This window comes from Myiozetetes cayanensis, unplaced genomic scaffold (assembly GCF_022539395.1).
Source record: "Myiozetetes cayanensis isolate MyiCay16 unplaced genomic scaffold, myiCay2020 scf5-8, whole genome shotgun sequence".
Classification (NCBI taxonomy): Eukaryota; Metazoa; Chordata; class Aves; order Passeriformes; family Tyrannidae; genus Myiozetetes; species Myiozetetes cayanensis.
This window is the reverse complement of record NW_026087742.1, coordinates 10,095,099-10,117,816: the sequence shown is the minus strand read 5'-3', so window position 1 is coordinate 10,117,816 and position 22,718 is coordinate 10,095,099. Positions and strand designations below refer to the sequence as shown.

The 22,718-nt window shown below is 39.6% G+C and overlaps 1 protein-coding gene across 2 annotated transcripts in view; it reads left to right on the top strand.

Moving 5' to 3' along the window:
- SAMSN1 (SAM domain, SH3 domain and nuclear localization signals 1) overlaps positions 1–22,718 on the top strand; it is an 83,925-nt gene that overhangs the window by 16,804 nt on the left and 44,403 nt on the right. The window contains exons 5-9 of one of the 2 annotated variants that reach the window (XM_050333797.1): positions 1,042–1,128; positions 4,899–4,966; positions 8,527–8,595; positions 12,879–13,002; positions 14,115–14,491. In XM_050333797.1, the coding sequence (XP_050189754.1) occupies positions 1,042–1,128; positions 4,899–4,966; positions 8,527–8,595; positions 12,879–13,002; positions 14,115–14,491 (725 nt within the window). Of the gene's footprint in view, positions 1–1,041; positions 1,129–4,898; positions 4,967–8,526; positions 8,596–12,878; positions 13,003–14,114; positions 14,492–22,213; positions 22,281–22,718 lie in introns of those variants that run through there. The other variant, XM_050333801.1, reaches the window with a different exon arrangement.

Genomic DNA, 22,718 nt, shown 5'->3' with positions numbered 1-22,718 from the left:
CATCCTTACCCTGTTGTGTATTATTATCTACACTTGTGGTTCAATGGGTTCTATTTTGTAAATCCTCTATAGGAAATAATAATCAGCTTCTTAAAAAGTAAAAGTTCTTTTTCTTTTTTTTTTTTTTTTTCTAGTGAGAGCTTCCTGTTAACGTGCTTTCATTTATTGTTTGGAGTTTTGGTTTAGTTGTTGCATCTAGTCCTTACTGAGTAAAAAAGGTTGTTACATCTGCCTGTAAAGGTGCAGCTGTATTTCATATCGACGTGTCTTGGGTAGATGAAAGCTCCCCTATGTTTAAGGCTTCATTCTGTAGCCCTGCACTGGGAAGACTTTCATGTAGATCAGTATCATCTTGTCTGCAGCAAACAGGCTGCGATGAATTCCCAGCACTTGACAGGATCAACAAGAGCTTTCAGTAAAGAAAGTTTTCTGACGCAGAGTGAAACCCACCATTAAATAAAACTTAACAAAACCAACCCCGAAAGCACAAAACCCTGATAGCTGTCAATATGTTGTGAAGCATGACCACTTTGAAGCTAACTGAGGGAACAGGAGAATGGCCATCTCTTCTCAAAGCCAGCCTAGTTTCTGCCATCCAAGCTGAGGCAGTACAAGCCTTGGAGTGCTTGGAGGGGGCACCTTTGATGTTATTTCTTGCAAACACTCCAGCTTGTTAACTGTAAACTTAAATAATATCCATACAATTCCTGGAAGCAAAATAAAGGCACAGATGTTCTGTGGGCTCTTAGGTCTTAAAATCAGGGTTAAGGTAAAAATCCTTCTAATCGAGTTTTTAACGGTGTTAAATGAGGTATTAGCGGCAAAAGATAATAAAACCTGAAGTCTGACTATAATAAATATCATCCATCCATCAAAATCCCTGTATTGCAAAATCATCAATTCATTTCCATGTTGAAGCAGATGCTACACGGTTCTGCAAGCTTGTTTGATTTGCATTTTGATGCTATTTTTATAGAATTTCCTGTTATTTCACGGGTTTGCTATGAATTCAGGTGACTGCTCTCTGTGCTTTTACTTTAGACAGGAAAAATGTGAATGGCACACTTTGGCAGGGTTCCAGGAAGCCGGAGAGTGATTCGTACATCAGAAGGCACTGTCAGCTTGAAGGTAATTGCTAAACATATTTCAGCTGATTTTGCATTTTCCACAAAGTATTTTAAAGGGCACCTAGGAAAATTTCTCATTTTTCACCAATAATCCAGCTAAATAATTTGTCAGGTCCTTTTGAGATTTATTTTGTCCTCAAGGGGGAAAAAAAGTAGTTAAAGTAGAGCTTATCTTAAAATTGGTAAGCTAAGAACACACTCTGTGACCAATTGACTCTGTAGTCCATGGGCCAAAGGAGACTTTGCTACAGTAAATTGCCATAGTTGTGTTGTATAGGGCTTGCCAACTGTAGAAATCCGTGTTTCCTGGATATTTTACACTGCTCCAGGTATCCAACAGGGAAACAGTGAAACTTTTCCCAGAAAAAAACCACCAAGACAGGTGCAAAAGAGAGTTGGCAAAATTTTAGATGCAAGTACTTTGTTCGATTCTCCTTCTAAACCTGCTTTGACCAACTTTGTTAAAACAACCTTGCAGCTAATATATGGGAAGTTGCTAATGGCAGTGTTTAAGAATTGACCAGTATAAATTCATTAAAATAACACTGAGAAGTGACAAGTGAGCAGTCACCTTGTCTAGTTAAACACAAAAATCAAAATGCTTTGATAATCTGCTTAATGTTGCTTCCAGGAATGGCAATTATGTTTATACTTTTTTAAAGGGAAGGTAGATCCCTTATAGTTGCCTAACCAGACAAGGTTCAGCAGAAGCAGAAATCAAGAAATCAGGAGATTAAGGTGGATGCATGTTTTGTTCTCCACTTAAGCCAACAAAACAGGAATATGGCCATTGCCTCAGCTTTTAATATCTTCTATACAAGTGGTCTAGAGATTTCCCACTGCTAAGAGAGAGTCCACTCTTACCTGGGTATGTCAAAGAAAGAGAAGCACAGGGCACCAGCTTTCCCTCTGGATTGTATTCCCTTCACCACTTGAAGTTAATATCTTAAATGTTTGGAAATAGATCTAAAATTGCAATACCTATTGTATTTGCCCATGTATGGGCTAATTAGGATTATTGACCCAGAACAAGAAATAAGAGAGGACAAGAAAATTTAGAGAAACTCTGCTCTTGTGATGAACTAGTGAGAGGGAAAGAGACCTTCAATAAGTGTCATTGCCTTGCAAGGGAAAAGGTTCTGATTACAGGTGAAAGAAATATTAGGTATTTCTCTTCAGACAAGTGTTACTTTTAACCAAAACCCTTTTGGAATGATTCCTCAAACTATTCCAGCAATTGTCAGTTTAGAAGTGGGAAAAGGCTGAATGAGAAAGCAGAACTTTTTGACCTTCCTCCAAAGTCTTTTCTACTCAAGGCACTTTTTACCCTTTTAAATATCCAAAGCATGCAAAAGAAGCAGTGCACATTTTAAAAGCTGACAAGTGTTGTAATTGAAGGGCAGGGGCCCAGAGGGAACAGGAAGCAAAGCTGGCAGCTAAATAAAAATCTCCCTTTTCCCTGCTGCAGTAAAATTATTTCAGGGGAAGTCCCCTTCACACAGTGGTGAAAACCATTGCAAGGAGATTTACAGTGTATCACTATCGATCAAGATAATTTGTCATTATTGATCAAACCTTTCTCTTAGCAGAGATAATCCTTCAAGGTCTGCAAGTCTACTGCATAATATGAATTTCTCTTAGATGTAAAATGCCATGCATGGTGGTCAGCATGGGCTTCTCTGCTTGCTTCAGAGCTGTGTTCACAGATCTGTCTCAAATCTCACCAAAATCAATGAAGAGACATCCATGGATACTGTCAGCTTTTGGATGAAGTTCTTAATGCCACTGCGTGTATTTCCCCAACAAAGACAAGTTTTCCAGGCTGATAAAGCAGTGAAAACAGACATAATAGTGGGAATACTTGTCTTTACTCACAAGGCCAAACACAAATCATCGAGATTTGCCATCCTAAAAGCATCATTGTTGAAAAGTTGACTTGCAAGTTACAATCATTGGGCTTCTGTGAAAGTGTATTGTGGGGACAAAGAGGAAAGAACTGACAACTCTCAGAGTCAGCAGATGTAATTCTCCACTGCCCATAATTCATTCCACAGGGAAGTGACTGGTACCCACTGCCAGACTAGGAAGACAAGAACACTGCAGCTTATATATGTCTTTTCCATGGAGTTTTTTGGTTTGGCTGTTTTTTTACACAAATACCCTATTCCACAGTTCAGTGGTTTGGAGAGCTGATCTAGGCACGATTTAAGACTACTGTGGATGCACATTATTATGGCCAGCAAAAGACATCGTGGTGGGAGGGAACACTAAGGTTTGCTTTAAAAACTTGCTGTTTTCATTTGGTTTTGTACAGAATTATGTTAAAAGTAGTGTCACTGCATTTAGTCTATCAGGTTAAGGACATTATATGTAACCCCTCAGGTTTTTTGTGATTCAGCTGCAAACAGCTACCAAGTAATACTGTTTTGGATTAGACTGTAAGAGGACTTTGGGGCACAGGACTGAACACGGCAAGACAACTTTGAGACTAAGCTTACAGGGCACAGGGCTGCAGTGTGCTGAGATGCCTGCAGGAGATGAGAACAAATTAGCCTGAGGACCAGAAAGAACCCAGTTATGTTAATCGTGTGTTGCATAAGCACTGCTGAACATGAGTTATGCTCCTTCTAGAAGTCCATCCAGCTCTAAAAAGGAATAAACAATCAGATTGTCAGACACCAGGCCCTCGATGACTTCAAGAAGATTTGTAGCTGCTTAAAATCTGGACTAGGATTTTATGTACCTCTTTGAGTATAATTTTTTGTGATCATGACCTTTTTTTCATGGGATAACTGAAGAATTTCAGTCACAGAATTAGTCACTGACTTATTCTTTCTTTTTCTGTTGACTGTAGAGAAAACAATACAATCAGTCTCACCTGCCCGCAGTTAGCTTTTGTGAATCTGTATGTTAGTAAGCTGTCCTTTTGCAAACAGGAGAACTACTGATGGTTTAAGGTATTCCTCAGCAGCAATATGGATACCAAGTTAGAATTCATGAGGAAAAAAGCCCTCAACATATTCCTACTGGTTTCTAGTAACTTTGGAAAATTACAATAGCATTCTGTGCTCTGACTAGCAGATAATTTTTCTTCTGTTTTGGTGTGGGGTTTTTTTCCCCTGCAAAATAACTGAATGCTTCTGACATCTGTGTTGATGCAACCTAATCACTAAGGCCATCCTACATGAGCATAATGGAGGATGCTTTGCCTTAAGATTAGGAGTAAGAGTAGATCTTTCAAAGCAGACTTACATAAAGTAAACTTTTTAAAGACTTGTTTGACCTGTTATTGCTCCCTGTTGTAGTGAAGGTTGGTACTCTTCCCATGCAAAGCATTTATTTCCTGGGAGAAACAGGAGGGTGTTCATCCTTTGAAAGGAATTTCTAACCTAATCTGAGCTGAACAGATCTCAATTGCAAAGATCATTTTTGCCCTTAACTTTTTATATGAATATTCTACACTTTTCTGCTGTAAATTACCAGAGCAAGAGAAAGGTCTTGTTGGGGTTCTGTGTTAGTAAACTGAAGACCAAGTATAGATAAGAAGAAAGCATGAATGAGTTTTTTTATTTGAGTCAGTTTGCCAGTTCGTTCTCCAGTCTTACTTCAAAGCAGTTTAAGATAAAACATATGTTTAAATGATATAAGATTAACTTCAGAGAGTCAGAATGTCAGCCCAAAACATCAGTGCAATTCAAATGATATTCCTCATAATAACATAAACCAGAACATTTTAAAGCATGTTTTCTCTTTTTTGGTCATAATTCACAGAAGATAATATTATTGCTGATGGAATACATTTGCTGCAAGGAAAGAAGATAGAAGAAACAACATGCCAGGTGAAAGAAATACTCTTTCTAAAATCTAAAATTTCATTCAAATGAAATGCATGTTTCTTGTTTCCATCCAGCATTTACCTAATCTAAACTTCATACTCAATACACTTGTGTATTTTAGAAGCTGAGTTTAAAGGAAGACTCTGGTGACTACCAAAGTTGTTCATGATTTTACTTATGCAGACCACATGGATTTTATTGCATAGGAAACCTTCTCTTTCCCTGAGCGAATCCATTTCTGTTGAACTGATGTTCTAGAACTGTGTCTAGCAAGATCTGTACTAAGTGTTTAGATTAGTCCTGCATGATTCATGTTGGCATATGTATCCTAGTGCTTTCTGAATTTCTATAAGCATATACCATATCTCATCTTCCTAATACTACTACTACATTAATTATCCCACTAGCACGAGCAGTAAAGGAAATCTGACCCTCGGGTTTACGTAATCATAACAACAGCACAAAGGTAGGTAACAAGCTCTCAGCTGGTGAACAGCAGAGAGGTGAGGAGAAAGACTTGTATCTCTGGAATTAGCAGGACTGATGCTTGCTTTTTATTCACTTCCAGCCCAGTGTTTGCCCTGATAATGTGTTACTTCAAGGAACAGTTCATACCCGTGGCAAACCATCTTAGCTCTGCTGATTTCACAGTTTGGGAATCTGACTGAAAATGTATAACACACCTGTCCATATGTGTGTCTTCTAAATGAGGAATTCATACAATAAATTATTTAGAAGCTGAACATCTATTAAATTTTCCTTTGCAGAAAAGTATGAAATTCAAGGTGAGCACTAAACTTTAGAAAGGGCTCCAAGCTGAGTTTCCTCTGTTGTTTCTATGCAATGTCAGGAGTTCTTTTGGATGTGTAGGTTAAAAGTAAGAAAAAACTGTACATGCATCACCCTGAAGGCATCAGAGATAAGACAGAGAGCTGTGAAGACCCAGCATTTATGCGGTGCTCAGCTCCAGTGTAGGCCAAAGACACAATCAGGATTAGAAAGAAAAGTCAAATGATCTGCATTATCGGGGGACAGATGACCGTATTGGAAACTTGAAAGTCAGTGTGTTCCAGGTTTCTCCTGCTTTCCCTCAGGGTTTTATCTGTCTCTGCACTGTTAGTTTGTTCCTGTGATTATCTCCTCTTCCAGATGACAAAAAAGCAGCTGAGGAGGGAGGAAAGGAGAAAAGAACTCTTTCTGCATCTCTCATTCTGTTTCTCTGATTTCTTCCTTTCACTTTCTAAGTATTATGGAGAAAGATTGCTCTTTGATTTCCCACAACAGTTCTTCCCTTGGTGTGAGGGATCTCTGACTCTGCCCCTGTCCTGCCATGGCAGCTTTTGGGCTGATTCCTGGTTAAGATCATGGAGGTCGTTCCCCAGACAGGACCAAATATGGAGCGGAACAGGGAAGAAGAAATAGGGAATAAGGCCTATGTTTTCTCTAAGTATAAGTTTCCTTAAAATCCCTTAAAGCTTCTTCCCATGAACCATTTGTCCCATTTTAGAAGCAAAGTTCTATTTTTCACTTCTCAGAGTGTTTGAAGGCACTTCATGGGGAACATGAATAATGAGCTGCAGAGACTTGGATACCCCCAAACTTTGGTACCAATTTAGGAACTACTGCATTTGCTTTTTAAAAAATTCAGAGTTTATGCCATTATTTCGAATTTTAGTGATTGTTACCTCTCGCCTTCGTTATCATCAAGATAACATTGATACAATGCTCTCTTAAGCTTCCAGAATAGTCTGATTATGTCTGTATTCATTTGCTGCACTGCATTATGCCCACAAATAAGGAAATGCTGAGAGAACACCACTGTGGGGAAGGCTCTCACTCTTTTTCTGCAAAATCAGCACAGATGAGTGCCCATATGAAGTGCCTGTATGCTGATGTACAGAGAATGGGGGACAAACAGGAGGAATTAGAGGTCTGCATGGAATTACAAGGCTAAAAGTCTCAGGATCACAGCAATGTGGTGGGATAGCTCTCACAGCTGAGCTATCCCCTGACTGGTACTCCCATCTTCAAGAGGGCTGGAAAGAAAGTTCAGGGAACTACAGAACATTGTTACCCCAGTCCCTAGGAATGTGATGTATCAGTAGGCACAAGCTGAAATGTAGGAAATTTCACTTAACATAAAGAAAGCACTTCTCTAGAGTGAGGGGAGGTCAAACACTAAAGAGGCTTCCTAGAGAGGGTACGAGACGTTCATCTTTGGAGATTCTCCTGTCAGAACATGGACCTATGCAGCTTGCTCTGGTGACCTGTTCTGAGCATGGAGTTAGACTAGACAATTCCCAGAAGTGCATTCCTGCCTAAGCTGGTCTGTGTGAGTTTGTGATTCTGTAAAGCATGGAACAGGCAGATTTACAAACAAGAGTAAATAGCATAGATGAACATTTTAGAGGTTTTTTTCCCCTTATTAAAGAAAAAAAAAAAAAAAAAAAAGAAAAAAAGAAAGCAAATAATTTTCCCTGAGTCCTTCACAAAAGATTTAACCCTTCTCCTTTTCCCAAACTGACACTCATTCATTCTGTAAGTGCTGGAAAACAGGGGCTTGAAACAGAAGTACAGGTTGAGGGACACGGCGTGAGCAACACTGCAATAATTGTACCTTACCAGAAAAAGTAGCTTTACTTTCTGCATTTATTTTTCATACCTTTGTTCTTGTTTACTCATGTCTAGCAGGGCTCCCTTGATGGCTCAGACCCTTCATAGCATATTGGAAAGGACATAAAATATCAAGTAATACAGTCTTTGGGCTAATACATTTTCAAAAATGTTTCATGCCTCATTTCTCACGTAAATTCTTAGGTTGCATTCAGCCTTCAAAGTGCCATTCATATTCATGAAGAAAAAAGGCCAGCGTTCATTACTTTCCTGATAAGCTATGAGCACTGTCAGGCTTGCCCACTGGGGACTGCAACAGTGCCCCAGGGAAAGTGTATTCCCATGGTGTTCCCTTTGTGAGGACATTGTGACCAAGAAATGGCTCCTGGGCCGGTGGTGGCAGTGTATTTAGTCCTGTCTTTGCTTAGTTCTGGGGATGGTCCCATTCTCGCTGTGTTTTTAATCCAGTTCAAACTCACACCCTCAGAGCTCAACATCCCAGGCAAAATGAGGTGAACTGAGCAAGACCCTTCTTAGAAAAGCATCAGTGGCGCTTGCTGCTCACCTGGGGGTTGGTGCTGAGGGAATTCTTCTCTGGGTTTCCTGCTCACCGAGAAAGGAGAGCCAAGATGTAGGATGAGACCCAAAGATCCTATACTATATAGTGCATGGCTCTGCCACTGCACCATGTACGCTGTGGTGTCCCCAAGATGTTACCAAGTCCCAGAGAACTCAGGAAATTAGGACAGCTCAATATCAAAATTCTTTCAGTGGGTGTTAGCTGGTGCATGTCAGCCATTTACTTTTATATACACACAGTACTGCGTTGAAAAACTGCTGATCTCTCATCTATATTCAGCTACATGATGCAAATTATGTTTATTCCTCTTATTTATGTTGGATTTTTTTAAAAAATTATTTTAATTTATTTTATTTTGCTTACCATCTAGGTGATAAACTATGAGCAATGGATTCCACCACGAGTTCACAATGCAGGTGTGCCTGGTAACAGTGAAATGGTGAGCTGCCATGAAAATTGTTCCTTTTATTTTCACTAGCAGCCAGCAGCTGGGAAGAACAGGCTGTTTTAGTAGAATTTCCTTTACTATATGTTCCTTCCCCAAAAGCTGAAAGATCTTTATCCATATCCCTGTTATTAATCATGATATCTCTTTATCTTTTATAGAATATCTTATTATTGCTCTGCTATTAATAATAGTATTTCTTTATAATTTATAAAATATTGTACTATTGCTCTGTGATTCCCAGGAGAAAATCTGTCTATAATCTTAGCCTGCTTAGGTCTGACTCTGCACTCATTTTAGACTAGCTGGAGTACCAGACTAAAATAATGGGAATATGTAAAAGTCAGATATATGTGGGCAGGAGCTTTATCCAAATTCAGTGCATTTTACACAGCTCTTTGTATAAACAGAGCAGAAAGTTCTCTATCATCATATACTATTTTAATAACCACTATGTGCAGCAAGGTTATCACTGAAACTTTCCAAAAATTTCTCTGGTGCAGTAACAAGCGCGCCATGGACACAGTAAACACACAGCAATTTTTGTCTCCTCACTATTGCGGTGTGCACTCTGAATTTAAGCGCACAGGTAACCATGATTAAATCGTTGCACTTCTTTGGGAAAGGCAAAGCAGTTGAAGGAAAATCACAGAGATTAGACTCTGCCGTGACTGAGTTCTTTAGGCTGAGAATTGACATGCTGTGCAAGTAGTTTTATTGGAATTAATGCAGTTACACCCAGGAAAGAGAGTGCTCAACAGGACCGAGATTGCTGGAATCCGACCAACAGTGTTTTACACTTAGCTTCCAAATTGCTGTATTTCTGTCACCAGGTTAATCCTCATAACATCTCACTGAGCAGAGATTTCTAAGGTATTTAAAATACCCTAGGATAAACTCGAAACAGTTTATCAGACTCGATTCAGGTCTTTCTTCTGTAATGCATTTTTAGAAATGCATTTTAAAAATGTATTTTTTTTTGTCCCTAAATACTCATGTGCACTTTATGCAAATTGTTTGCAACTAAAGGGCAGCCTGTGATTTATTTTTTTACACAATTCATTTTTATTTGTGATGTGACATGATTTTTCATCACTAAAATCCGCTAACCAGAGAAAATAATATTCTTGTTACTTGGTCACGCAGGAATTCTTTCCTTATAAATAGCTTTGCTTATAGATTGGGGAAAAGCACAGTTCACCTGATTGTCTGTCTGGTTTCTATATCAAAATGTTTTACCTCTATTTGGATAGGCAGCTAAAATTCCAGCTTTGAACACTTAGGTAAACCAAAATAAAATACTGCAAATTTAAATGCTGCCCCAGCACCAGCTGATACTGCATGATCTTTTTTCTCCATGAAAGGGGGTTGCTGCATTTATTATTTAAGCATTTATGACTTTTCCCTAATGATAGACTCTATGAAATGAGTGCTTTTAAGGCAAAGAGGATTAGAGTTTGCCATTAATGAAATTATCTGAATAGATTATCTTCCATTTATCTTGATGTCTCCATGATGGAAATCCCAGATCATAACTCAAAGTCATCATGTTGCTTTTGTGTCGTTACTTATAAGTGAACAAATTATTATTGCTACAAGAGATCTTATATGAGAGCAATATTAGCATTTTAAACTCCTATGATTTATTTTGCAAAGACAACTCTCAGTGAAAGACTGAAAAATTACACCCCAGTTTCTCTCTTTAGCTGAGGTAAAACTGCAGTCCTACTATCTTGAATTTGGAAGAGGAGAGAGGGGGACTGAAATGCAATTCAGAACATGACCAACCAAAGCATTCTTGGATTTGGCCCACAGTGGATGATGAATGCTCAGACACAGGCTGTAAGAGGGCCCTAAGCTGACTGGAGTTTTAAGGTGGATCTCCTGAGACCTTACTCTACAGTGAAGATCCTCAAGAAGACCTAAATGGTTTTAAACTCAAAAATGCTTTTTTTTATAAGTCTACAAAATAATAAAAACACGGCAGAAATTGAAAGCAGCTGGGTTTTGTCTATATTAGTAACTAGCACGGTAGTATATGACTATCTTAGCATTGAGGAAAACTGTAGCATCCCCACTACATTCCCTTTCTCCTGTAGATTTGATCATAGCAGGATTTCTGCGTGCTCTGGATGCACAGTGTGTGTTTAATCTACACATAGATGAAGGAAAGATGAAGAACAGCAGAATAGTTGGTGCTGATGAGTTGGTGTCCACTCTGTATGTCTTATGGGAGGTCTACTTGTGTTCACATCTTCTCAGCTGGACATCCAAGAGTAGCTGGAGTTCTTCAGCTGAACTTCTGGAAAGTGCCTTTCATCTTGCTTTCATCTATGATGAATTCAGTTGGTGGCACTCTGAGACCAAATCACAGCTTATAGGGATAGATGTGAAATTCTCATCAAAACTAAAATACTAATGTAGCCATAATGTACAAAATACACTGGACACCTGGAAAGGTGCTTATATTCAAGTCCCTGACTTCCTGCTTTGTTCCTGCCGTTGACTCCCTGTTTTCCAGGACACTCTGCAGATTTCAAGGAGTGTAACATGCTGCTGAAAAGAGGGGAGTCTAAACCCAAGTGCCACCCACCGTGGGAACTTTTGCATTACTTATTGTGATTAACAAAAGGAGGACTCCTAAGTCCTATCCCTAAGGAAAGAAATCATCATTATCTAATAATTCCTCATGCCAATTTATAGCTGGAGCAAGATGAAGTGGTCATGCAAATCATTTGGTACAAACCCTTTCAAGGTTTGAAATTAAACATCTGAATATATGGGAAACATCTCACTTATTCTCACTTAGCTTTCACTAAACTTCAACTGAATATAATTTCAACACAGTTGTCTCATGACACAGAACTAACTAAACACACATTAAAGTGACCTTTGCCTGGGCACAGAGGTCTTGGACTTCTAGCTGTGCTTACAGAACCTCATGTCTCCATAGAAAAATATCTGAACTTTTGGCACTTCAAGCATAGCAATCTTTATAAGCAGTTATCTGTCAAGTGAACAGTGGACTTTTTTTAAATCTGAAATCAACAAACACCCTCTCCCTTACCAGTGCTGCAGGGGATGGATGTGACTTGTAATATGTGAATGCTGTAGCTTCTGATGTGCTTCATCAGACTTTGTAAAGAGGCTTTAACCCAAATGAGAGCTGGGGAGTTCAGGGTCCCTTGAGACCCGTTCCTAAGCAGCCTGCCCTCTATACATTAGACTGCTGGCAAACTCTGGGATGACTTTGTCTCAAAGGATTATGCGTGTGAGGAAGAAAGAAGCATCTCTGATTGTGTGACCTATTTGTTGGGGAGACTGCGATAAGGACCTTCTGATAACATCAGCGCTAGCACTTAATCACTTGCAATATTACCAAAGATTTATTGCTACAATACAAAATCATTATCAGTTTAAATAGGTGAATATCCATAGAAGGCAGACAGTATTGTTCCCAAAAAGTAGCTATCCGTTTATTACAGTCTTACTAATTTCTAATTTTGTTTTGGTTGGCTTTGCTTTGCTTCATTGAAAATCAGACATTCTGTGTGAAACACGGCGTATGACTATGAAATAGAAGTTATTTTCTGTCAGAGTGTGAAATTTCTCTCTGGGGCTCACAGAGAAGTTCAGAGTCAGATTGGAAGAGAACTCAAGTGTTTCTGGACTGATTTGGAAGACAGCAGCTGGTTTAACATAAGTGAACATATATGATGAGGTGGCTGCATTTGCATGAGGTTCCTGCTCTAGGAGTCTGTAGTATCTAAACCTTGAGTTTCTCAGTAGGAAGCTGTTGGAGTGTACAATAACAGATTTGAATTGTCTTTTCAATTATTGTCATTTAATCTAGGACACAAAGTAAGGTCTTGAAAAAAGAAAGACATCAGTACTTCAGAACACACTCCCATAAACACTTAAATGCAGTAGTTCACCACATCTGGGATTCCTGTGCACACTTAAAAGGCTTCTAGATAATGTAGTGGATGCATGTATTAGAATGTTTTCTGGAGCAAATCTGAAATTAAGTACTAAGTAATGCTGTGGTATTCAAGAAAGATAATATGTAAACAGCGATACAAATAATCCCCTAAGAATTATTTCTTTTTTTAACCTACTTTTTCCCAAGCAAGGAAGTGCCTCACTTCTAAAGCATTGTGTGAATGATCAGTTCTTTGAATCTGAAACTTTGCCATTCTCCAAATTAAAGCCATGTTACCCTTAGCTTTTATTTGTAGGATTTGAATAATTTTAATGTCTTTGGGGTTTTTTGCCAGGGCACAGAACCAGAAGATAAAGTAGAGTCCATGGGAACATTAAAACGATTGCAGAAATTGGTCCGAACAAAAAAAACAAGTACACAAAGCTTGGAAGATGTCAAGCATGTTTTGCTCCCCCTCAGTAAGTACAGCATCATATCAGCATTCTTTCCAACATTTGGCAAATGGCACTGTATTGAACATAACTGTAAACAATCCTGTCCTGGTCTGTCATTCACCACCCACAGTTTTCAAACCCCAGCTGAGATGTTACTGTGATACCACTTGAGTGCTGACTTCCTCATAGTGTGAAAACCTGTTTCCTGTCACACTAGCTCGAGTTTTGTAACAGTATATCTCGCAAGTGGGGATTTTAGATAAATAGAATTGTATAACAGCAGGGCCTCCGTGATGGGGAAAATTTGTTTTTGCAGCAGTTCCTAGTTTTGTATCACATTTCGGATCAGAAAGGCAGAACTCACGAATGTGAAGATAACTTTCAGTGTTAATCCATGAATAAGTAGCAGCTGGGAGTGCAGGAAGGTCTGTGTTATGATAAGCAAGTTGGCTTCTCATCATACTTGATTGCCTTGGGCCATAAGACACAGGAATTCCAGACTGATTTTGGGATCAGGTGTCTCCTATGGATCACTGCTCTGACTGTGCAGCAGTTCTTCCTCTGAACTTGTTTTGCCAATTTAAAAGTGCATGCATTTGTTGTACAAGGCATTTGTGTATATGATTATTTTAAAACCAATACTAGCAAAATGAGTTTAAACTGTCTGATGAACTACTGCTCCAGCCAACTCATTGCTTGGGCTGAAGTGCATGAGGAAATAATGAATTTCAGCCACTACTTTGTAGCTACATACTCTGAAGAGGTGGGAGAGGAATCATCCAGCAAGCTTCCTGAACTTTTCCAATATCTAGGCTAAACTTATGGTCTCTGCAACTGTGACATCCAGTTAGCAAATTTTCATGTTCAGGGCAGAACCAGTAAAATTTGCCAGGCTTTTGAGGCAACAAGACAAATTTAACAAATGGAGAATAAATCTTACTTTTGGCACAGATGTCTGACCCAACACAAAATAATTTCCATCTCCCTAATTATCAGTATTATTTGGGTTTTTTTGAAGGTGTCCTTGTTTTTTTCAGTGTATAGAATGCAACAGACAGCATTAAAAAAAAAAAAAAAAGTGCCTCTTTCTCTATGAATTGCAACATATCATAACAGAAGTATTTGTATTTTTAAAGATGCGTTAGAGGATGCTTATCTCTCTGAAGAGGATGAAGAAGCACTAACTTCTTGCATGAAGTTGACAAGACCTCAGGAAAAGAAGACCTGGAAAGGCAGCTCAAGGAGAAAAGAAGAGAGTGAGACCAGGCCGGATTTTATTTCTGCGTCTCTGGGCCGAACATACACTTCGAGACTTAATAACTTGGGAACTATTTCAATTCATTCGGAAACCGAATTTCACTTGTGGAGTGACTGGAAGCCTTTTCCTGACAACCAGCTCTGTCCTTGTGACTTCTTGATTTCAAAAATAGAAGAATGGGAAAACTGTACTTGCTCTTCTCATCAGTCACATCTCACATATTCCCTAACTGATATGGATCTACAGTACTCCTGGGTAAGTGGAAGTGGTTTCTTTTTTTGCTGATGTGCATAAAAAGTAGAAACTTTTTGCTCTGATTCAGCATTAAAGGGATGCCGTCATCTTCCATGTGGTTATGAAATGCAATAAACCAAATTTAGATTTCAGGTAAATGGATGTGGATGCATTGTTCAGGCTAACACCAGGGTTCATATAGCCCTAGGTAGTTCATTTTTAACCATGCAGACATCAGCAGCAGAGAGATGGAAGGCTTTAGGCTATTCTGTTTCTCATCAGCACACTCATGTATTTTTGGGTTTTTATCTGTACATTAAATACTCATCCTTCCAGGCTTAGAAAACTTTCTGGAAGTCTGGGGTAAGTCAGTAAGGGGCAATAAAGCAAATGGTCTTGGATCAGGCTCCTAGAGGTCACTGCAATTCTAGTAAAGGGCACTAAAATTATTTAGGCAAATATCAGAGGTTGAAATGGTGTTTATGCTTCTACCTTCTTGGATCAGGTTAGCTGGTAGAGCCTATTTTTGCAGTAGCCTGTGTGGCAGCAAGAAGATTTTAGGGACAGAATCAAAGAGAGTTTAATCTTGTTCTGAAATTATCTTTCTGGATAGTTATGTAGGGGAGGCTTTTGTATTTTAATTGATGTCTTTTTTTAAAAGGTTATTTGAAACGGGAAAAACAAAACCAAGAGTGAGATATACAAAATATAGTCATTGCAATGAGGCTTTTCTCCCTCTCCTCACTGGGCACAGCAGGTCTTCTGGCACTCCACTTAGTGGTAAGCACATTGAGGTGGGGGGCACTGGTGGAGTGAAATGTATCAGGAAAGAAGTAAAGAGCAGCCTCTTTTCCCTTCATGCCTGTTCCCTCCACAGTGCTCTGGGGACAGAGCTGTCTCTCACTGTGAAATAAGGCCAGCTCCCAGGAAAGTGCACCTAAACCACAGGGGGCAAGATACCTGCTGAAACCTGCCAGCCGAGCGTTCAAAGGGAGACCTGAGCAACCGCAGCCTTAGATCAGAGAGTCTCCTGCTGCAAACACCACGTTCTGTGATGGGTGCTCATACATCACTGGGAAAGGTACACAAATAGATGTGTGGGTCTGTATAGCACCCATATTTCTGAATACATGGAGGTGGTAATTCAGTTCCTTTTCAACGACGCAGTAACTGACATAACAGGCAGTACCTGAAACATGGGATTTATCCAGCTGAAGGTTTTCCTGGGATTTGATGTAGAAAACAGAAAGTCTAAAACTTCCATTGATAGAACTGTAATTAGAAAAGAGAGAAAGAAAACCACCCCAAAAAAAAAGCTGAGGAAGATAGAGCACTGCAACCCTGGACAGCCCTAGCGCTGCAAACTCCCAGGGAGAGTGCCTGGGAGCAGAGAGATCTCCAGGGCAGAGCGTTGGCAGAAATAGGCTGGGAGCTGAGAACAAAGACTGTGCTCTGTCAGGTGAGTCCTCCTGCCTGCCAGTAAATAGGACTCTCTGCAGAAACTGAATTGTGTCAGGGATGCTGAGCTCCATCATATGCCTGGCTCCTAATGAAAGCAGCTTTCAGCATCCCAAGCCAAGGATGAAGTCCCAGGTCAAAATAGTAATAGATGTGTCGGTCAGATTTATGGGACCATAAGTGTCAATTCAAGTAATTTTATTTCACTTTGTCACAAACAGGCTGTTAACGTTCTCTGCCCTGGTGAGATTTGTCCTACCCATGTTACTATTAACTGCCAGCAAGGGGTTTAGTGCGTTTTTTTCCTGAATTGTTTATTTTGCCATCTGCCTTCCTGACGGGCTCCCTGACTTTAATGTTTCTCTGTGGGCTTAGTGTCTTTGGATTTAGATTACAGTCAGTGGCAAGTCATCTCATTCTTTGCATTTGCATTCTACCAACTGGCTCAGTTGAAGATTACAGAGACTGGATTTTCAGTTTTGCTGTTTAGGGATCAAAAAGAGGACACTGGTGGTTTTGCTATGAGAGGATCAGACACTGGGGATGGTGCAGATGTTCTTTCTGATGTCGATTTACTTGTTAGAGTAAACCCAATATATTCCATGATACTCTTTCTGATTCTATGAGTAAGAAGGTATAATTTAATTTTCTTGACCTTGCAGCTACTCTGTTGTCTTTGCTGCCACATGTTGTGGAGGAGATGGACTGAGATGTGCTGCTGAAATACTTGTTGGTATGTCCTGAATTGAGGCATACAGGCAAAACTAGTAGATGCAAGACTAAGATCCAAGACTCTGCTGTTCCATCAGCAAACTGTAGCTTATCTGGCTTGGGGGACAGACAAATATCTGGGTTGGACACATGTTATTTACACTCATCTCAGCAGCATGGGCAAAGCTGATTGAGCCTAGCCTTAATTAAAGCCTGAGTTGCAGATAGTGAATTAAGTAGTGCTCTTCTGTAATCACAGGGAAAAAGACCTGGATCTCTTCAGAATATATTGCTGTTTAGAGAGACAAAATATGAGTAATCCTAATTCCCTTCCTCCAATTTCTTCCCTTGACTCCTTTCTTCCTCTTCCGTTCTTCCTCCTCAGCACTTTACACAGCCACCCTTACTGTGTTTCCTATTGCCATTTTTTTTCACCTAAACCAGTAAAAAGGCTGACAGAAGTCATCTGAGCCGGTCATCTAAATGAGAACTGTGAGAACAGACTGCAAAAATCACATCCACCTTCAGCTACAACAGGCTCCTCCAGCTCCAGTTACCCTTCCTTCAACCTCCCCCTCTTAAGCTCACAACACTGGCCTGGATTAGCTGGACTGCCCCTGGCCCTGGGATGTTGCAGACAGCTCACATCTCACCCATCCTGACCACCTTCATGTATTGTGAAAATATCGTAGAAGTCTGTATTTCTGTCCTTTAATGAAATCCAGAACCGTGTGCTGTGTTACCATTTTGTAGCCACAGTGCCACCATTGGCAACTTTATGCAAAGTGAACTTAGACATAGGTGGGGTTTTTTTGTGTGTGTGTGTGTTTTTTTTTTTTTTTTTTAATTGTTTAGCTCTTTACTATATGATTAGTTTTCGGTCAGAATTTTGCCTAGGGCAACACAGAGCATTGCTTTTTTGAGTGTGTCAAGAGTGCCATGTGAAATTATTGTAACTGGTATTCTTTCCAGAGACATGAAATTTACAGTCAGTTCTTCCTTAAAAAGTGAAAGACTATGTTTTTAAAAATACAAAATACTTCAGGCAAAGAAAAAAGAAATATATAATTGTATGCTTGAAAAAAGAAACTACTATGCTGCATATTTTCTCATTATCACAAAGTATATTGGGGGGAGAAATGAGTGATGCAGGTTGATGTTTGTGATGTTATGAATCAGATAAAAATCAGGCAGAGGATGGAAAAAAAGATTGTCCAGACGCTGCTTTAACAACCACTTGACCTAAATGTGAAAGGTTATTGGGTTTTAATGCTTCTTTTTATTCCTCAAGCTTAGCCCTGCAGAAAACAGTTCAGCTGTCTGTCTCAGAATATTTTTAAATTGTGGTTACTAGAAGCTGCCCTTCTGTTATTTGTATGCTAAGATCCTCACTACCCAAACAAAGCAGTATACTTAGAAGTGCCATGTCCATATGACTTTTATACAAGATATTTCAGCCTTCTGTTGCTTTTTCTCAATCTGTGCAATTGCATAAGACTTTTGCAATCTCGGATAAGGCATGAAAAATCTACAGTCAGAGGCTTTCAAAGTACGGGAACTCAATAGGCTTGAATGGACCTGAAACAGCATATTGTGGGGTCACAGATGAGGGATCCTCTTCATATAAGGGCTCAAAGTCTGTCCTCCAGAGCCTGAGACAGAGAGGAAAAAGCTGATGAGTCCCTTTCTCCTCTCCCTCAGTACTTTTAGATGCTATTTCACTGGCTGACCCACCCAATCTCCCAATAACTGAACAATATGGAAGCTGTGTTTGTAGAATCATCCAGGCTCCTTTACAGGAGAGAGAGAGAGAGAGAGAAAAAACATCCTCTCTTGGAGACAAATCAGCAGAGAGTTACTGGAAGTAGGTCTCTCTTCTTCACACATCTGAGCAGCATGGTTAAGTTGAAGGATTTAGTCATTGATAACATAAGAATATTTATCTGTTGCGACCTTTGTTTGGCTTTCAGTGAGAAAGAAATACAAAGGTAGAGAGGACCTGGGATTTTGGTGAGGAGAAATAAAAAAGTCTAAAGGTACTTCAGAGCAAGATACTTTTTCTCTCCCATTTTCAGGTTAAGGGGAGAGTAGAAAGCTTCAAAAGATTGGTTTCTCTCCGATATGAATGCATTACATTGTGGTGTAATAAGTTTGCATTGTGGAATAATAAGTTTGGGAATGCTACAAATGATTTTATGCCAGTACCTGTATTCATTCTCTCCATATTCCTCTCAGGAAAGTGTCATGGTCTTGTCATGCTCTGCTGTTGTGTCTGTAGTTCTCTGCAATGTCAGTAACCTTGTGGCTTCCTGCTTTTCTCCTGGTCTGGCTTGCTTTCTTGTCAGACAAGCCATTTCTCAGCATCTCCCTTTGACCCCTGGTAGGCATATCTAGTTTGACACTCTTTTTTTTTAGTTGAAGAAACACACTAATTCTCAACTCTGGTTTTGGACATTTTCTTGTCCTAACTTTTCCTGACATATTGTACTTAACAGGTTCTGGTTCCCCAGTTGCCCCGTAGCAGCCTTGCTTCCATGCTGTGGTGCTCCTACCCTGCCCTCTGCACTGCCTCTGCTGCTCCTGCTCCTCTTGGTTCTCAGAAACATGCTGTGTATTTCCTTGAGGTTTATGCAGGTTATTGGATCTGTGATACCAGTGACTGAGCATTGTTCCCTAGGTTAGTGAAGTGGGGAGGAAGGGTGTGGACAGTCAGTACTGAACAAAGAGGACAGAGCGCTCTTCTCCGGCGAAATGTGCTCTGAAGCTGAAAGTTGTATTGACCATTTGCACAGCCCACTTGTGGGAAGATTTCTGCTCCATTTCAGCCAGCAGTTTCTCCTGCACACTAGAATGCTGTGGGCTTTAATGGACTTTCTGATTGCTCGATTTTCTTAAGCAATTTGACAGTTTTCTGCAGGTTTTGATTTCTTCAGTAATATCTTTCTGTTGAAAGACACCTGAACATGCCTCGGAAGAGCTTTCTCAATTGCATTTTGAATCCTCATTTGGTACAAATATAGCATGAAAAAGAATGCCTGGAAATCCCCAAATTGCATTTCTGAGACACCAATTTTCAACTGCTCTGGTCACTGTAGCTGCTTCACTGTCAGTAAGAAGTGGTCCTTTTGAAAGCTGTAGCTTTTGTTCCTATGTCAGTGACAAGGCAGGAAGCCAGATCCTCACCAAGTATAAATCTATTTCCTACTGGTGTTAGAAAGTCCTGCTTAGCTGTACCCAAGCTGAGGCCCAAAGTCTTTGCCCAGGGAAGACATAAAGGGCAGCTGGAAGGGTGGCAGTAAACAAAACCCTCAAGACCACGATGATGGGTGTTCAGGTGATGATAAGCTGTGGCTGAGACATGAAAACAGGATTTGTTTTCTATGGTATGAAACTGTCCCCAGCTGCTTCTTTTTTTCATCCTATCATATCTTGATTTACAAGGCTCCTGACAGGTTTCCTGTTGCTTTTTATAACATTCTAGCTAATTTCACCTGTTACTCTGTTCTTCCCACCAGTCCAGCACCTCATCCCTTCACCCTCTGTACTCAGCACCTCTCTTGCAAGGTAAAGACAGAGCTAAAACACCCCCGTGCTTCCCAGACTGCAGACTTTGAAGATACATGAGCTGATAGACAAAAAGGAACAGTGCTACAGTTAAATTTAGCACATGATTAAATTCAAAGGCACTCACTTTTTCCCAGTCCAAACCCTGTTCCAGAACCTTGTGAAAAGTTGTTTTGAATTTTAAGACTTGTGAGGGGGTAGAGATTGAGGTATATTTATGCAAGTCTGTTGTGGACAAATGCCGGTGAAATTTGAATGGCTTTGTTTTTTTAACTGGTGAAAAGTCAAGAGCCAGGACTAAATTTTCAGTGTTTACTTTTCTTGGAAATACCAAGCAAAATATGGAATCAGACAAAAAAACACATATGCTAGTGAACTTAAGAGCACGTATTTTCTTGATGCTTCAGAGTCTGTAGTGGTTTGTCTCCTGTCACAGGGAGCTTTATTTAAGAAACAATTACATCAGTAAGTTGGTAAATGTTATATGTCTTGCTTCAGTTAAATACAAAAAGTGAGAGAAAATCACCTCTGAAAGTGCAAGGCTTCATCTCTCAAGCTTTGTGCTTGGAAGAGAAAAGCCTGTGAGGGTGTCCAGCCTCGCTAGAACTGCACCATTGCACTGTGCTGATAGCCAATATCTGCCACTACCATTCCACATCCTACAGTGATTTTTGCTGTTTCCTGCATAGTAATGTGAAAAAAATATGTGTCCTCATCTGTGGTGACTTTGATATTGTAGTCTTACAGCAGGTTTTAAAAAATATGAAAAATCTGATGCCGCTGCTCTTCACTATGGTAACTCTTGTCCTATTTTGTATTTTTCATACCTTACTAGAATTTTCATAACTATATACGGAATGATGTCATATTTTTCATTAATCTTAGAGGCATGTATACCTAACTTTACCAAAACCCTTGCCAAACGTTTCCCTCTCCACATTTCTGGGCTGTTCTGTAAAGTTGGATTGCTAGCACTTGCTGGTATATATAAGGCAGAATGATAATGAAGTGAATTTATTTGCACTAAAAGAAACTTTAGAATATCACAAAATTTTTAATATGGTTACAGATAACTGCAGAAGAACATTGTAATTCACCTTAGCAGATTTCATGGGTTTGCTTCTGACATAGCTGCTAGGTACTGCAGAGCTACAGCTAGAGAGAAATGAAAGATTTGGATTACTGTCATGAATGTAGTGAGAAGGGGACTGTAATTGTTGAAAGTGTGGGGAAAATTGTGTACTTTGTATACTTACTCTTTGTAAATGGTGTATGAATTCTTAATAGAAAAAGAGGAATGCTACCTACTTCATGAAACATGATTAAGAGTCAAAATATAATTAAACTAAGTGCAGTTGTTGATAACAAACTGTCTGATGAAAGGATGGCTTCCTGTTAGCATCCTTTGGAATTGCCAAAATGATGCGCTTTTGCATACTGAAGGAAATATATTCTCTTGCCTGTCTGCTGCTTTACACACCTACACTGTGATAATATTATCCTTACGTGGATCTGCTGTCAGCCCAGTATTGTATATTAGAAATTTTTCTTGGGTTTTTTATTAAAAAAATAATAATAATTATAAAGGTTATCTTTCTTCCCATACACCATACAAAGCAAAAAAAAGGTACACGTTCCTCTGCTTGATCAGTGCTCCCGCCGAATGAATCAGCTAATACAGGCTGTGTTTTCATGCTGTGTTATCCTAATGCATCAGCTCCTGATGCTGGCAGGAACATTTTGACCAGTGAAGCCATCAGGTGCCCTGAGATAGGCTTATCCAAGTCTGCAACTTTTAAAGCGCAATTTATCTTCTCACACAAAGTAATGCGGTTTTACTTCTGCATAGATTTTTGAAACCTAAACTTTTTTTTTTTTCCTGATCTTGTGCTTGTTGAGTTGGTGACGAGCTTCCCGTTTGTAGTCAAAATGTTTAATCTTCACTGTGCTTGCATTAGCTCAGTGCACCTTTTATGTGTGCTCATCTTCATTCAGGAGAACAAGCCAGCTCAGCTTCAGATTTCTTCCGAGTCCCTGATGAAGCTTAAATTAAAGTGCTACTCACATGACTAATTAGGTAAGGATTTTGAGGCTTTGGTAAGGAAGCCACAACTGAGGATGTCTCAAGGATCCTTACTGACCTTAAGTTACAAGAATACGTAAGTGGTGGGTAGCAGTGCATGCCACAATGCCCGATACTCCTTGTCTTCTTCCCTAGGTAATTCAAATGACTTTTGTCTCAGAGACATCAATTTTCGGGAAGTTCTGAGCTGGCTCAAAACCTGATTATGTTTGCTTGCTTGTTTTGTGAGTGTAGATTAAGCTAGTTATTCTCTTTGGTAAGTCATTTTTGTATGTTTTAAAGTGTTCCTGTAAAGCTTATTTGTGAAATAAGCCTTTCATTAATCAGAAGAAATTAGTTCTGTTTTCATCTCCCTCACGTAGAAATGAAGGGAAAGTCACACGATATTGGTGCTCAGCAGTGGCATAAATGGAAGAGTGAAGATTTTCAGTG